Source organism: Garra rufa, chromosome 14, assembly GCF_049309525.1.
Source record: "Garra rufa chromosome 14, GarRuf1.0, whole genome shotgun sequence".
Lineage (NCBI taxonomy): Eukaryota > Metazoa > Chordata > Actinopteri > Cypriniformes > Cyprinidae > Garra > Garra rufa.
The window spans coordinates 11,216,972-11,230,607 of NC_133374.1; the positions used below are offsets into that span (position 1 = coordinate 11,216,972).

General features: G+C 37.9%; 1 protein-coding gene across 1 annotated transcript in view; it reads right to left on the reverse strand.

Annotated features, from left to right (window-relative positions):
• Positions 1-6,179, reverse strand: part of nyap2a (neuronal tyrosine-phosphorylated phosphoinositide-3-kinase adaptor 2a) — a 40,195-nt gene extending 34,016 nt beyond the window's left edge. The window contains exon 1 of the mRNA XM_073818495.1: positions 5,979-6,179. Within this exon, the coding sequence (XP_073674596.1) occupies positions 5,979-6,175 (197 nt within the window). The 5' untranslated portion in view covers positions 6,176-6,179. The remainder of the gene's footprint in view (positions 1-5,978) is intronic.
• Between the last annotated feature and the right edge of the window lie 7,457 nt (positions 6,180-13,636).

A 13,636-nucleotide genomic window follows, 5' to 3' on the forward strand; every position in this document is an offset into this window, starting at 1 on the left:
GCCTTTTGTTGTGTGTGTGTTTTAAGGGAGTGTGTGCATGTGTCCTCAGGGGCTAGCAGTCTAAATTTAGAGACGAGAGGGAGACGAGGACCAAGCCCACTGTTGCCATAGAAACTCACCCCTCTGTCTCCATGGTGACAGACCCTGTTTTTTCCCTTTCCAAGCTGAGGAGGTGTGACTTTAGGCCCTCCCACTGTCACTGTTTATATATGTGTGTTTTGATCCCCTTTCATGAGTTATATTAACGAAATTTCATCTGCATTCTGTAATCCTGATTGTTTAATCTCACTAAAACACCTTAGAGAGAGACAACCCACAGATGAACTCGATCACTCTGCTTGTGTCATTGACCTCCTGTCTGTATAAAGAACACCCCACTTACACGCCATTAATGTGGTAAGCTGTATGAAAAGAGGGCCAACATTCAGAGCTCTCAGAGAGATTCTAAAGAGGAGGAAAGAACCGGAGGTTCGATTACAGGGTACAAACAGGAGGAAATGTAGGGTTAAAGGGACAGCGGAAGAGAAAATGAGGGGGTTGAGAGGACAAGTTGCTGGTAAAGAAAGAAGTGCTAAAAAGGAAGAGGAAAGGAGCGAAGAAAGCAAAAATGAGAGGGTAGAGGAATGTGTATTAAACGATTAGTTCACTTCCAGAATAAAAATTTCCTGAAAATTTACTCAGCCCCATGTCATCCAAAATGTTCATGCCTTTATTTCTTCAGTCGAAAAGAACGTTTTTTCCATATAGTGGACTTCAATGGTGACCAACAGGTTGAAGGCCTAAAATGCAGTTTCAATGCAGCTTCAAAGGGCTCTACACAATCCCAGCCAAAGAATAAGGGTCTTATCTAGTGAAACGATCTGTCATTTTCTAAAAAAAAAAAAATAATAATAATTGTGTATACTTTTTAACCACAAATGATCTTCTTCCACTAGCTCTGTGATTGATCCCCATTGAAGTCCACTATATAGAGAAAAATTGTGGTTTTCCTCAAAAACCTTAAGTTCTTTTCGACTGAAAGAAGAAAGACATGAACATCTTGGATGACATGGGGGTTCGTAATTATCAGGAAATTTTCATTCTGGAAGTGAACTAATCCTTTAAAAACTAAATTAAATTAAAGCTTTTCACAAGCATAATATTGATGTTAATATCTTACTGCCTTAGTTGCATTTAGCATTAATATAGTTTACATTTTAGGACGATAAGCAATCAAGTGAGATATGCTAGATTGAACTATATATCACCCTGTGCAAGTACAGTTTATATGTGTTTACTTATATATCCAACTTTAGCCTATATAAAGAGCTGAATGACAGTATTGTTGATGATATTGACTATGATATTGTATGTGTGTGAACACAATTGGATATAATATAAATATCCAAGTTTATATATAGAACTCTGTGATAATGTAGTTTACATTTTGCGATAGGGGTGTAATATATTACAGTTTTTGATCGTGGATGATTAAAATGTCTCCACAATCTGCTTTTTAAGAAATATCCTTGTATCGTGCTATCTACCTTTTTTCCTGAAAGAGTGGGCATGGCCACTTGTACATTTTATGGGTTTGGCTTCTGGTCTCATCAGTGTCCAGCAATTTTTTGCTTTACAAAACAGCTAGTTTTGCTGCTTGATGTTGCAAATTGGTGTGTCTTACCATATTCTTTTTAAAGTATTATCTTAATTATGAACACACTGGTTTGTAGTGCAAATGGTTTTGCTGTTTACTGCACGTTGTTATTCTTCTCGTTATTTCCCTACAGCGACTAATCAACCGAAAGTCTCGCCCACGTCTCATCTCATCCATGTTGAAGAAAAAGGTGATAGTGATAGTGTACATTCTATCAGGTTTTTTACAACAAAACCCGCCCAATTGCTACTCAAAACTTGCCCAAACGCACGTTGAAGGGGTTCCCACATTAAAAATCGCGTTCCGGGGTGTAAAATATGCGTTTTTTGGCAGGGTTCCCTAGGTAAAATTCACGTTATTGGAGTCGCTTCAACCCGTGGACATGACCCTGTGGCAACAGTGTTAAAGGGAACCCTGAGCATTAAGACTTGTATGGCTATATATAATGTAAATTATGTGTCTTACTGAAATAAGTAGTAGAAAACACATGAAATATTTACGTTATCTCAAAAATCCACATTGTTATATAAATATTTTGGTCTATGGGTGGCACCATTATTTTGATTACGTAAAATGGTTGTACCCATTGAGCTACTGGCATTATCTGCTGCTATTTTTACCGCAACACAATTTCGAATACACAAATTGATTTTTTTCCCCACAAAGAGTCTAAACCCCCCTGGATACCGAGTGAATCCACATTGAGAAACTTCTTCAGTGGCTGCGGCGTCATGACAAGTGTCGGCATGTTTACATCGTTTGTAAGCTCCTTCACTAGCTGTGGTCTACTAAAAGCCTCAAAGGCATCAGGGCTGAAGTGGGGAGAACAAAGATGCTGGTCTTTAGTAAGTTTTATTCATCCACAGGCATCTTCTTAGCACTTGGAAAGCAGTGAAGACTTGCATTGTTTCTCTTTTTGCAATTTTACTGAAAATTACAACCAAAAGCTGCACAATGTGGCATTGTATCAGTATTTTATTTTCCAAGTTGCTTATTCCAAGATGTGTTGTGTTAGAAATAGCAACAGATGCCAGCAGCTCGCCAAGTGCAACCATTTTATTTTTCAACCATTTTGTTTATCTAAATAAAGGCACCCTCATAATCCAATAAATATAAATATGTATAAAATGATGTGGATTTTTTTAAATAACTTAAATCTTTCATAGGTTTCTACTACATTTGTTATGTTGCTGGCTTATGTTAAACTACTTTAAATTACTTTTTTCCCCACATCAATCTACACTCCCTGCTCCATAATGGCAAAGCAAAAAATTGTTTTTTAACATTTGTGCAAATTTATTAAAAATAAAAAACTGAAAAGATTCCGTTGCATAAGTATTCATATCCTTTTCTGAGTTAAACTGTGGCAAATTCATTTGAGTATGATTTAGAAAGGAGTTGAGTTAACTGAGTTAAGGGTATGAATACTTATGCAATGTACTTATTTCAGTGTTTTATTTGTAATAAATTTGTAAAATTTGCAAATCTGGTTTTTGCTTTTTTTTAAATTTTACAAATTTATTAAAAATAAAACACTGAAATAAGTACATTGCATAAGTATTCATACCCTTAACTCAGTACCTTTACAGCCTCAAGTCTTTTTGGGTATGATATGACAAGCTTTGCACATCTGCATTTGGCAATTATCTGCCATTCTTTGTCTCACCTTTTCACCTCTCAAGCTCTGTCAGCTTGGATGGGGGCTGGCAGACATTTTCTAGAGTCCTAGTTGTTCCAATTGTCTTCCATTATGGATAATGCTTCTGTAAACCTTCAGTGAAGCAGATTTTTTTCTGAACTCTTCCCTAGATCAATGCCTTAACGCAAGTCTGTCACTGAGATCTACACGCAGTTATCTTGACCTCAGGACTTGGTTTTTGCTCTGATAGGCATTTTCAACTGTTAGACCTTTTCTGAGAGGTGTGTGCCTTTCTAAATCATACTCATTCAAATTAATTTGCCACAGTTTAACTCCACTCGAAGTGTAGTAACATCTAGAAGCAATATGAATGCTCCTGAGCTAAATTTCGAGTGTCCCAGAAAAGGGTATGAATACTAATGCAACGGGATCTTTTCAGTTTTTTATTTTTAATAAATTTGCACAAATGTTAAAAACCTATTTTTTGCTTTGCCATTATGGAGTAGGGAGTGTAGATTGGTGTGGGAAAAAAGTTATTTAAAGTAGTTTAACATAAGGCAGCAACATATCAAAATGTGAAAAAAAATGAAAGGGTATGAATAATTTCGCAAGGCACTGTATTTTAGTAAGAGACATCATTTACATTATATTAAGCCATACAAGTCTTGATATCCAGGGTTAACTGTATCCCAATTCCACGGGAAAACCGTGGGCTTGACAACACTGGTTTTGGCGCCTCAGTTTCAATATTCTGTACAACACTACATACATTCACATCATATGTTAACTCAGCAATAGAGTTACACTTACGGGACACTGCACTTATTCGCAAATGTGAAACAGCGCCTGATTACTGCCTAGGCTAAGTTATCTTTTGTGCCTGATTGTGCTAATACTGTCAGAAACACACAAGGTTTACATATAAACACAGTTGGTTATGTCTAAAGTGAAAAAAAGTGAGAGAAAAAATGATGCATGCCTGTATATTAGATGCATTCAGGTCTTAAAGGGAAAGCAGACTAAACGTAGGCCTACTAAACATAGTTCACCCAAAAATAAAAATTATGTCATTAATTACTCACCCTAATGTTGTCCCAAACCTGTATTAATTTCTTCTTGTGCTGAACACAGAAGAAAATATTTTAAAGAATGTGGGTAACCAAACAGTTGCTGGTCCCGATTGACTTGAAAAATAAAAAACTGTGGAAGTCAATGGGGACCAGAAACTGTTTCCCATATCATCCCCTATTTTACAACTATATAAACAATCACCTATCCAAGATTTTCTATATATATGTATTAAAATGCACCCGATTTACTTTTAATATATTTAGAAATAGGTTGGTGAATCTCACAAAGAATTGTCCGGGTTGTACTGTACCCTGAAAATTATTTGAAAATAGTAAATTATATAAATAATATACCTCTGAAATAGGTCATTACCAAAGCAAAATGGGTTGCATACAGCAATTTGTTCCAAATTTAGCTGCATGGAAGTCAAAATAACAATAAAGGAAATTCAAATGCTCTAGAATATCATTACGTGCACAAACTCGCAAACCTCAGGCTGCTGTTAGATTAATCAAAGCATCCTTTTGTGTCTGTCTTTTATTAGACTGCCAGAACTGTCTGTTCTAAATTACTCTCCGTCGCTCACAGACACACAGCATAATGGCCGAAGGTTTTTCATTGACTCTGTGTTTGTCTCTCTAATATCCAGCTATTTCCTCATTGACTTTTAGAGCTCTGGACCAGTGACCTTTATCTCCCTGATTTTCTCTCACTCTCTTTTCACTCACAGCCGACTAACATCCCAAATGTTAAAGTGCACAACATACTAACATAAACGTCACTCACATTTTCTCAAGAAGTCTAGTTATTAATACTGCCATTAGTATGCTGTGCTTTTTAACATTTGGAATGAGCACAAAATGGCAGTAATATTAACTAGACTTTAACATTTTTAAGTGCTTGTCCAAACTGAAATCATATATGGTTAATTAATTTAATATATAAAATTAATTAACCATACTAATTAATTAAATACATCAATAAAGCAAGTTGAAAACAACCAGCTTTGTCATAATTATCTATTTTAGAATATATGAAAGTGGTCTTACTCCATTGAAAAATTTTCCAGCGTTTGGGGTTTATTTCTTGAGCTCTTGGACAAATTAACCAGCCGCCCGAAAATTGAAGATTTTCAATTTTTTGGCACTCTTACTGGTCATTTTACAGCTTCTAGGTTCTCTCTTTTTTTTCTCTCTCTCCAAATCTGTAATGCTATATCGTTACTGTTGCACTGTTTATAGATTCATAGTGTGACCGAGACAGAGCTGTGTGTTCTGTGCGTGTTCTGTGTTTAAAACTGAAAAATTCAATAAAATAAAATATTTAAAAAAAAGAATATAAAGAATATATGAAAGTGGGGCCTTTGAACAGTGTATTGGACAATGCGAGGGGCCTTTAAATCAGAAAGTTTGTACCTTTTAAAAAGATTCCATTACAGTGACAGCTTTTTTACCTTTCTGTCTAATAGAGGTAGCAAAAACAGTCCAGGATGAGCTGCGTGCTGAATTTTAAATATTAGATTAAGGGGTTTGTTCAAATCCCAAAGTATGAACAATAGTAATAGCCAATAGCATTATTATTATGTGCAGTATTCACATTTACATAAGTCTGTCCCTAGCCGTGTGTGTGTACCTCTTGATAGCTTCCTCCTGCCGTCTTTTCTTCTGGTTTTTCTCCTGTAGGTATGTCCATTGTGCGTGGTTGCGGACGCGGTCACTCTCTCGGGCAATGTCAGAGGCGTTCTGGATAACCAGCTCGTCATATGCCCTCAGACAGCTGTCCTCCACGTACTGCAGGAAATGTGTGCAGTCTTCTTCCCCTGAATCCATCCTTCAGCACAGCAGAGAGACTGCCTGGAAGACAGAGAGAAAGAGAGAGAAAGAGAGAGAGAGACTTGAGTGTCTCACACACAATGTCATTCCGTCCTCTTGAGAGCTTGTTCTTTATAAAATAAAAAAAACAGTGAACTGGAGGCACAGGTGAAAAAAAAAACAGGAAAAATGGCATGTTCTCAGGGGAATATGTTATCCTTTAACACTGAAGAGCATGATGCACTGCTGGTAAAAGGCAAGAGCTAGCATGTTTAACATTATGTTTACATAGCTACCTAAAAATGATGATGAGGAACACAGAAATATAATATTAATAATACAGTTAATTAAAATTACCACAGACTAACAGAGCCCAAAAAGAAATTGAATCACATTTTATTCACTTTGTCTGTCTATTCATTCATCCATCCACATATCTATATGTTTGTCTGCCTGTGTCAGTCCATCTGTCTGTCCATCCATCCATCCATCCATCGTTCTATCCTTCTCTCTATCTGTCCATTCCTTCCATTCATCCATCATTCTATCCTTCTCTCTGTCAATTCCATCCATCCATCCATCCATCGTTCTATCCTTCTTTCTATCTGTTCATTCCTTCCATTCATCCATCATTCTGTCCTTCTCTCTGTCAACTCCATCCATCCATCCATCGTTCTATCCTTCTTTCTATCTGTTCATTCCTTCTATCCATCCATCATTCTATCCTTCTCTCCTTCTGTTTCTATCTATCTATCTATCTATCTATCTATCTATATATCTATCTATCTATCTATCTATCTATCTATCTATCTATCTATCTATCATCTATCTATCTATCTATCTATCTATCTATCTATCTATCTATCTATCTATCTATCTATCTATCTATCTATCTATCTATCTATCTATCTATCTATCTATCTATCATCTATCTATCTGTCTGCCAGTCAGTCAGTCCATCAATCTATCCGTCCATCGTTCTATCCTTCTCTCTATCTGTCCATTCCATCCATTCATCCATCGTTCTATCATTCTCTCTGTCTGTCCATTCCATCCATTGTTCTGTCCTTCTCCGTCAATTCCATCCATCCATCCATCCATCGTTCTATCCTTCTTTCTATCTGTTCATTCCTTCCATCCATCATTCTAATCTTCTCTCCTTCTGTTTGTATCTATCTATCTATCTATCTATCTATCATCTATCTATCTGTTTGTCTGCCAGTCAGTCAGTCCATCAATCTATCCGTCCATCATTCTATCCTTCTCTCAATCTGTCCATCCATCCATCATTCTGTCCTTCTCTCTGTCAGTTCCATCCATCCATCCGTCCATCGTTCGAGTCTTCTATCCTTCTCTCTATCTGTCTTTTCCATCTATCTATCCATCCAACGTTCTATCCTTCTCTCTATCTGTCCATTCCATCCATCCATTGTTTGATCCTTCTATCTATCTATCTATCCATTTCATCTATCCATCGTTCTGTCCTTCTCTGTCAATTCCATCCATCTGTCCATCCATCGTTCTATCCTTCTCTCTATCTGTCCATTCCATCCATCCCTCCATTCATCCATCATTCTATCCTTCTATCTGTCCATTCCATCCATCGTTCTGTCTTTCTTTGTCAATTCCATCATCTATCCATCCATCGTTCTATCCTTCTCTCTATCTGTCCATTCCATCCATTCATCCATCGTTCTATCATTCTCTCTATCTGTCCATTCCATCCATTGTTCTGTCCTTCTCCGCCAATTCCATCCATCCATCCATCCATCCATCCATCGTTCTATCCTTCTTTCTATCTGTTCATTCCTTCCATCCATCATTCTATCCTTCTCTCCTTTTGTTTGTATCTATCTATTTATCATCTATCTATTTGTTTGTCTGCCGGTCAGTCGGTCCATCCATCTATCCATCCATCATTCTGTCCTTATCTCAATCTGTCCATTCCTTCCATCCATTTATCCATCCATCCATCATTCTATCCTTCTCTCTGTCAATTCCATCCATTCATCCATCCATTGTTCTATCCTTCTCTCTATTTGTCCATTCCAACCATCCATCCATTCATTCATCATTCTAACCTTCTCTTTATCTGTCCATTCCATCCATTCATTCATCGTTGCATCCTTCTCTCTATCTGTAGATTTCATCCATCGTTCTGTCCTTCTCTGTTAATTCCATCCATCCATCCATCCATCGTTCTATCCTTCTTTTTATCTGTTAATTCATTCCATCTGTCCATCCATCATTCTATCCTTCTCTCCTTCTGTTTGTATCTAGCATTTATCTATCTGTTTGTCTGCCGATCAGTTGGTCCATCCATCATTCTATCCTTCTCTCAATCTGTCCATCCATCCATCATTTTGTCCTTCTCTCTGTCAGTTCCATCCATCCATCCATCCATCCATTGTTCTATCCTTCTATCCTTCTCTCAATCTGTCCATCCATCATTTTGTCCTTCTCTCTGTCAGTTCCATCCATCCATCCATCCATCCATTGTTCTATCCTTCTATCCTTCTCTCTATCTGTCTTTTCCATATATCCATCCATCCAACATTCTATCCTTCTCTCTATCTGTCCATTCCATCCATCCATCCATCATTCTATCCTTCTCTCTATCTGTCTATTCCATCCATCCATCCATCCATCCATCCATCGTTCTGTCCTTCTCTGTCAATCCCATCCATCCATCCATCTATCTATCATCCATCCATTGTTTTATCCTTCTCTCTATCTGTCCATTCCATTCCATCCATCCATCCATCGTTCTGTCCTTCTCTGTCAATCCCATCCATCCATCCATCTATCTATCATCCATCCATTGTTTTATCCTTCTCTCTATCTGTCCATTCCATCCATCCATCCATCCATCGTTCTATCCTTTTCTCTATCTGTCCATCTATTTAACTTCTAGGGACAATTTTGCCTACAAAATAGACACGTATACAAACACTTTGAGACTAGTAAGACAAGTCAGTTTCTTAGCATTACATGCAAACAGTGATATAATCTGGCCCAACATTATGTGCCACTTACAGGCCTTATTCCATCCTACTGCTTTGTTTCTACATGCTCTCAAACACTGTACACTGTACACAAAGAGAAATGATTTTCGGCCTAGTTGTCTGTGAGTGAGAGAGTATGTCAAGTTTATTTTTTACAACTTTGTGAAGATGTCAGCCAGTACACTGTTCTCCGTTGTATTATTCAGCATGTCTTAATATAGAATCTGATCTCAGATTGTCTCCCCCTCTCTTAGTCACAAACCCACCTACACATCTGCCTTTCCTCCATTTAACATCTCTCACACACTTATGTGTCTCTCACACACACACACACACACACACACACACACACACACACACACACACACACACACACACACACACGTGAACATGCACACACAAACACACACACACACCTGCACATGCCCATACACACTCGTACATACACAGGGACACACAGCTGTATTCTATAAATGGAATGTGAGGAGAAGGAACTGTGGGTTTCCAGGCAACAGTATCCTAGTGCGCTGACATAATGCAGGAAGCTGAGAACCTAATTCTGTGCTGAAGATGCATTAGTTCCGCTTTACACTGGCAGGCATGATATCCCCACCACGTGTGTGCATGTGTGTCTCATGTAATGCCGAAAGCATGAAACACGATATTCTTCTCCTCTACTCTGTAGATGTTTGCCACAGATGGATCATGTTTCGCAATTATGTTTTTTCACCATTTGTGTATGTATTTTAATGAAACATCTAACACTAAATCTCTTTTTCAGAATGATGAGGTGGCAAGATGCCACATTCCCATTGCTGGCACTCACACACACAAAATAGGTCAGCGAGACCACAGCACCACATCAATGGATCCCGGTGAGTGGAGTTTAGCTTCCTTATTCATTCCATTACTCTGTAATTCACTGTTTCCTCCACACCACACTACATTAATAGTGCCAATTCATAACTGAGGAATAGAAATAGCCTTCAAAACCGCACAACACACCCAACGTGAGTAGATCCAGAATCACTGAACCACAAGAAAATCACTGGAATACACTAAGAACCAATTCACACACTCATTTAAAGATACAGCTCATCCAAAATGACAATTTAGTTTAATTTACTCCCCCTCATGTAATTCCAAACCTGACTGACTTTATTTGCTCTGTAGAACATAAAATAAGGTGTTTTGAAGAACATCAAGGTTCTAACAACTCCATTGACTTGCATTGTATGGACCAAAATCACTGGTCATTTTTAATTTATGTTCCACAGATTTGAAGTCATTTAATTGAAACGTTGTGTAAAGATCCCATTCTGTGCAAATGTAAAAAAAAAAGATACTGAATCATGAATGAATCTGAAGATGTAGTTAGGAATTGTGGGTAATATGCTGATTTGGATCCCCAACCATCCACTGACGCTCATTTTGACTCTTGCTCTCATACAGATGATGAAGAACTGATAAGGATGAGATGGAAACGAGACAAAGCAAAACATCTGGATGGACACTCACAGTATCGGTGAATCTGCTCTCTCGGAACAGCTGATCTCCAGGTGTGTTTTCTGTGTGTGCGTTTCTCAACACCGCACAATATCGAATCCCCCTGCGGCTGACAGACAAGCCCGGCGACAGCGACGCAGCATGGACGAAACACACACTGGCGTGAGGAAGAGAGGGGTGAAGGACGTGTCCATCTTTGGAGTTTGAAGACAACCAACGGTAACCTTCCCCACCTACGAGCGCTCCTTCTGGGCTACGGCCACCAAGGCTGTCCTCTCCCCCTTACCAAACGCTTCTGGAAAGATCCACACCTCCCTTTGGTGGTTGCCTCATCTGCACTGTCCCCACACACGCGTGGTGTGTGTGTGGGGTGGGCTGCGTGCGGATGCGCGTAGTATGAGCGTGTTCTGGTTTAGCCGGCTGCGGTGTGTGCGCAGAGACGTTAGGCAGCTAAATGCATCGTGTCCTACAATCTCTTTGATCCGTCCTCCCCCTGCTGCTGCTGCTGCTGCCGCCGCGGCTGCCGTCACACACACACACCCCCAGTGTGCGTCACACACATGCAGCGTTGAACCCAGCTCGGGCGTCAGTAGGAAAAAAGACCAGCTATAGCATCTGTCTTTTCTTTCTTTTTTTCCTCTCTCTCTCTCTCTCTCTCTACCTTCTTTTTTACTCTCTGATCTCCTTCCCTCCAGCCCTCACTGCTTACTCACTCCGTCCCCTGGTGATCTTCTCTCTCTCTTGCGCTCTCTCCCGCTCTTCCCTGCATCCCTCATGTCTCTCAACCAATCGTGTTGCTCGCTTAGAGCTGTCCATGGTTCTGAAAAAAAGAAAGAGAGAGAGTGCGAGTGAGAAAGGTTGTGTGTGTGTCAATCCTCTCCTGAGGGCACGACCTTTGCTCGTACAATGTTATCACCAGGCAACTACACTTGCTGATGCAAAACACTCAAGAGACAGATGTGTGTGCGTTTTGGTGTTTAAAGATGAAATGGTATTTCTGCACTGCAAATAATGTCTGTTTTCAAACAGGTTTCCAAGGATTTGGAATATACCTAACCGTTCCAACCGCTTAAAGTGATAGTTCACCCAAAAATGAAAATTCTGTCGTTAATTATTCACCCTCATGTCATTCCAAAACTGTAAGACCTTTGTACATCTTCAAAACACAAATTAAGATATTTTTGATGAAATTCGAGAGCTTTCTGACCTTGCATAGACAGCAACTGAGTTTTATGGCTCAGAAAGGTAATAAGGACATTGTTAAAATAGTCCACGTGACATTAATTTTTTAAGTTACGAGAATACATTTTGTGTGCAAAGAAAACAAAATAATGAATTTATTTAACAATTTGAACACAGAAGAGAAGAAATTGTTGAATAAAGATGTTGTTTTTGTTATATATTGTTTTTGACAGAAGTCTTATGTTCACCAAGGCTACATTTAATTGATTAAAAATACATTCAAAACACTAATATTGTAAAATATTATTACAAAAATGAAAGTTTTGTCATTAATTATTTACCCTTACGTCATTCCAAACCCGTAAGACCTTAGTTTATCTTCGGAACACAAATGAAGATATTTTTGATGAAATCTGAGAGCTTTCTGACCCTGCATAGACAGCAACACAAGTACCATGTTCAAGGCCCAGAAAGGTAGTAAGTTTATCAATAAAATAGTCCATGTGACATCAGTAGTTCAACTGTAATATTATTAGGTTATTATGAACTTTTGTGCGCAAAGAAAACAAAAATAATGACTTTATTTAACAATTTCTTCTATTCTGACACAGAAGAAAATACTTTTTTGTTGTATATTGTTTTTGAAAGAAGCAGGAACTCTTATGCTTACCAAGGCTGCATTTAATTGATCAGAAATGCATTAAAAACAGTAAATGTATCAAATATTATTATGAATTTAAATAACTGCTTTTTATTTGAATATATTTTAAAATAGAATTTATTCCAGGGATGGCAAAGCTGAATTATCAGCATCATCATCATGATCCTTCAGAAATCATTCTTACATGCTGATTTGGTGCTCTAGAAATATTTTTTATTATTATCAATACTGAAAACAGTATTTTGTGGAAACTATTATACATACTTTAAGTATTTTTTGTAACATTATAAATCTACTATTCATTTAGATTAAATTATTGCACCCTTATTAAATTAGGGTATTAACGTTTTTCAAAAAATCTATCAATCAATCCAACTAAACCCAACCTTTGAATGGTAGTGTAGCTAAATTATTTCTGATATATATATAAAGTCCCCATAAAATCAAAATTTAAATATTTTGGCTTTTAGTATGAAAATGTTAGCCTTGAAGTTATTTATAAGCTAGTGTGCTCCAAAACAATGACAACATTCACATTTACAAGATATAAGCATTCAAAACAGTCTCTAACTTCTAAATATGTCATTAATGATTCCAGGCCAAGATTTCCGTTTTCCAGCAAATGTCATACACTTCAAACCCAGGCTTTCTCACTTATGTACAAAAACAAACTCCTTCTCTAATAAAATGCTAAGTGGGCTACATGGGAGTGTTTAGTTGATAATATACCCATTTCTTTCTCTCTTCCCACCTCATTAACTCTTGCTGACTTATACACTTGTTCACTGAAGACAACACTGCTATTGAATATTCCCTTATAGACGTTATACTATATTATAGAGTTGTTTGTGTATGTTGCGTAAAGATACTTTATATCCTTTGCTTGACTCTTCACTTCTCATTCTCCCATTTTTCTGTTTCCTCTGTTCTATCTTCCTGTCCTTTCTTGTCTCTAAGTCTCTCTATCTCCATGTGTAGGTGTGTGTGTTTGTTTCTGTGTATGGGATGAACGTCCATCTGGGGGATTTTGTCCATCAATCACTTGTCCTATGACATCATAACCCCCTTTCACTTGAACCGCATGCACTGTACACACACACACAGAGGTCAGGATATGCTGATGCC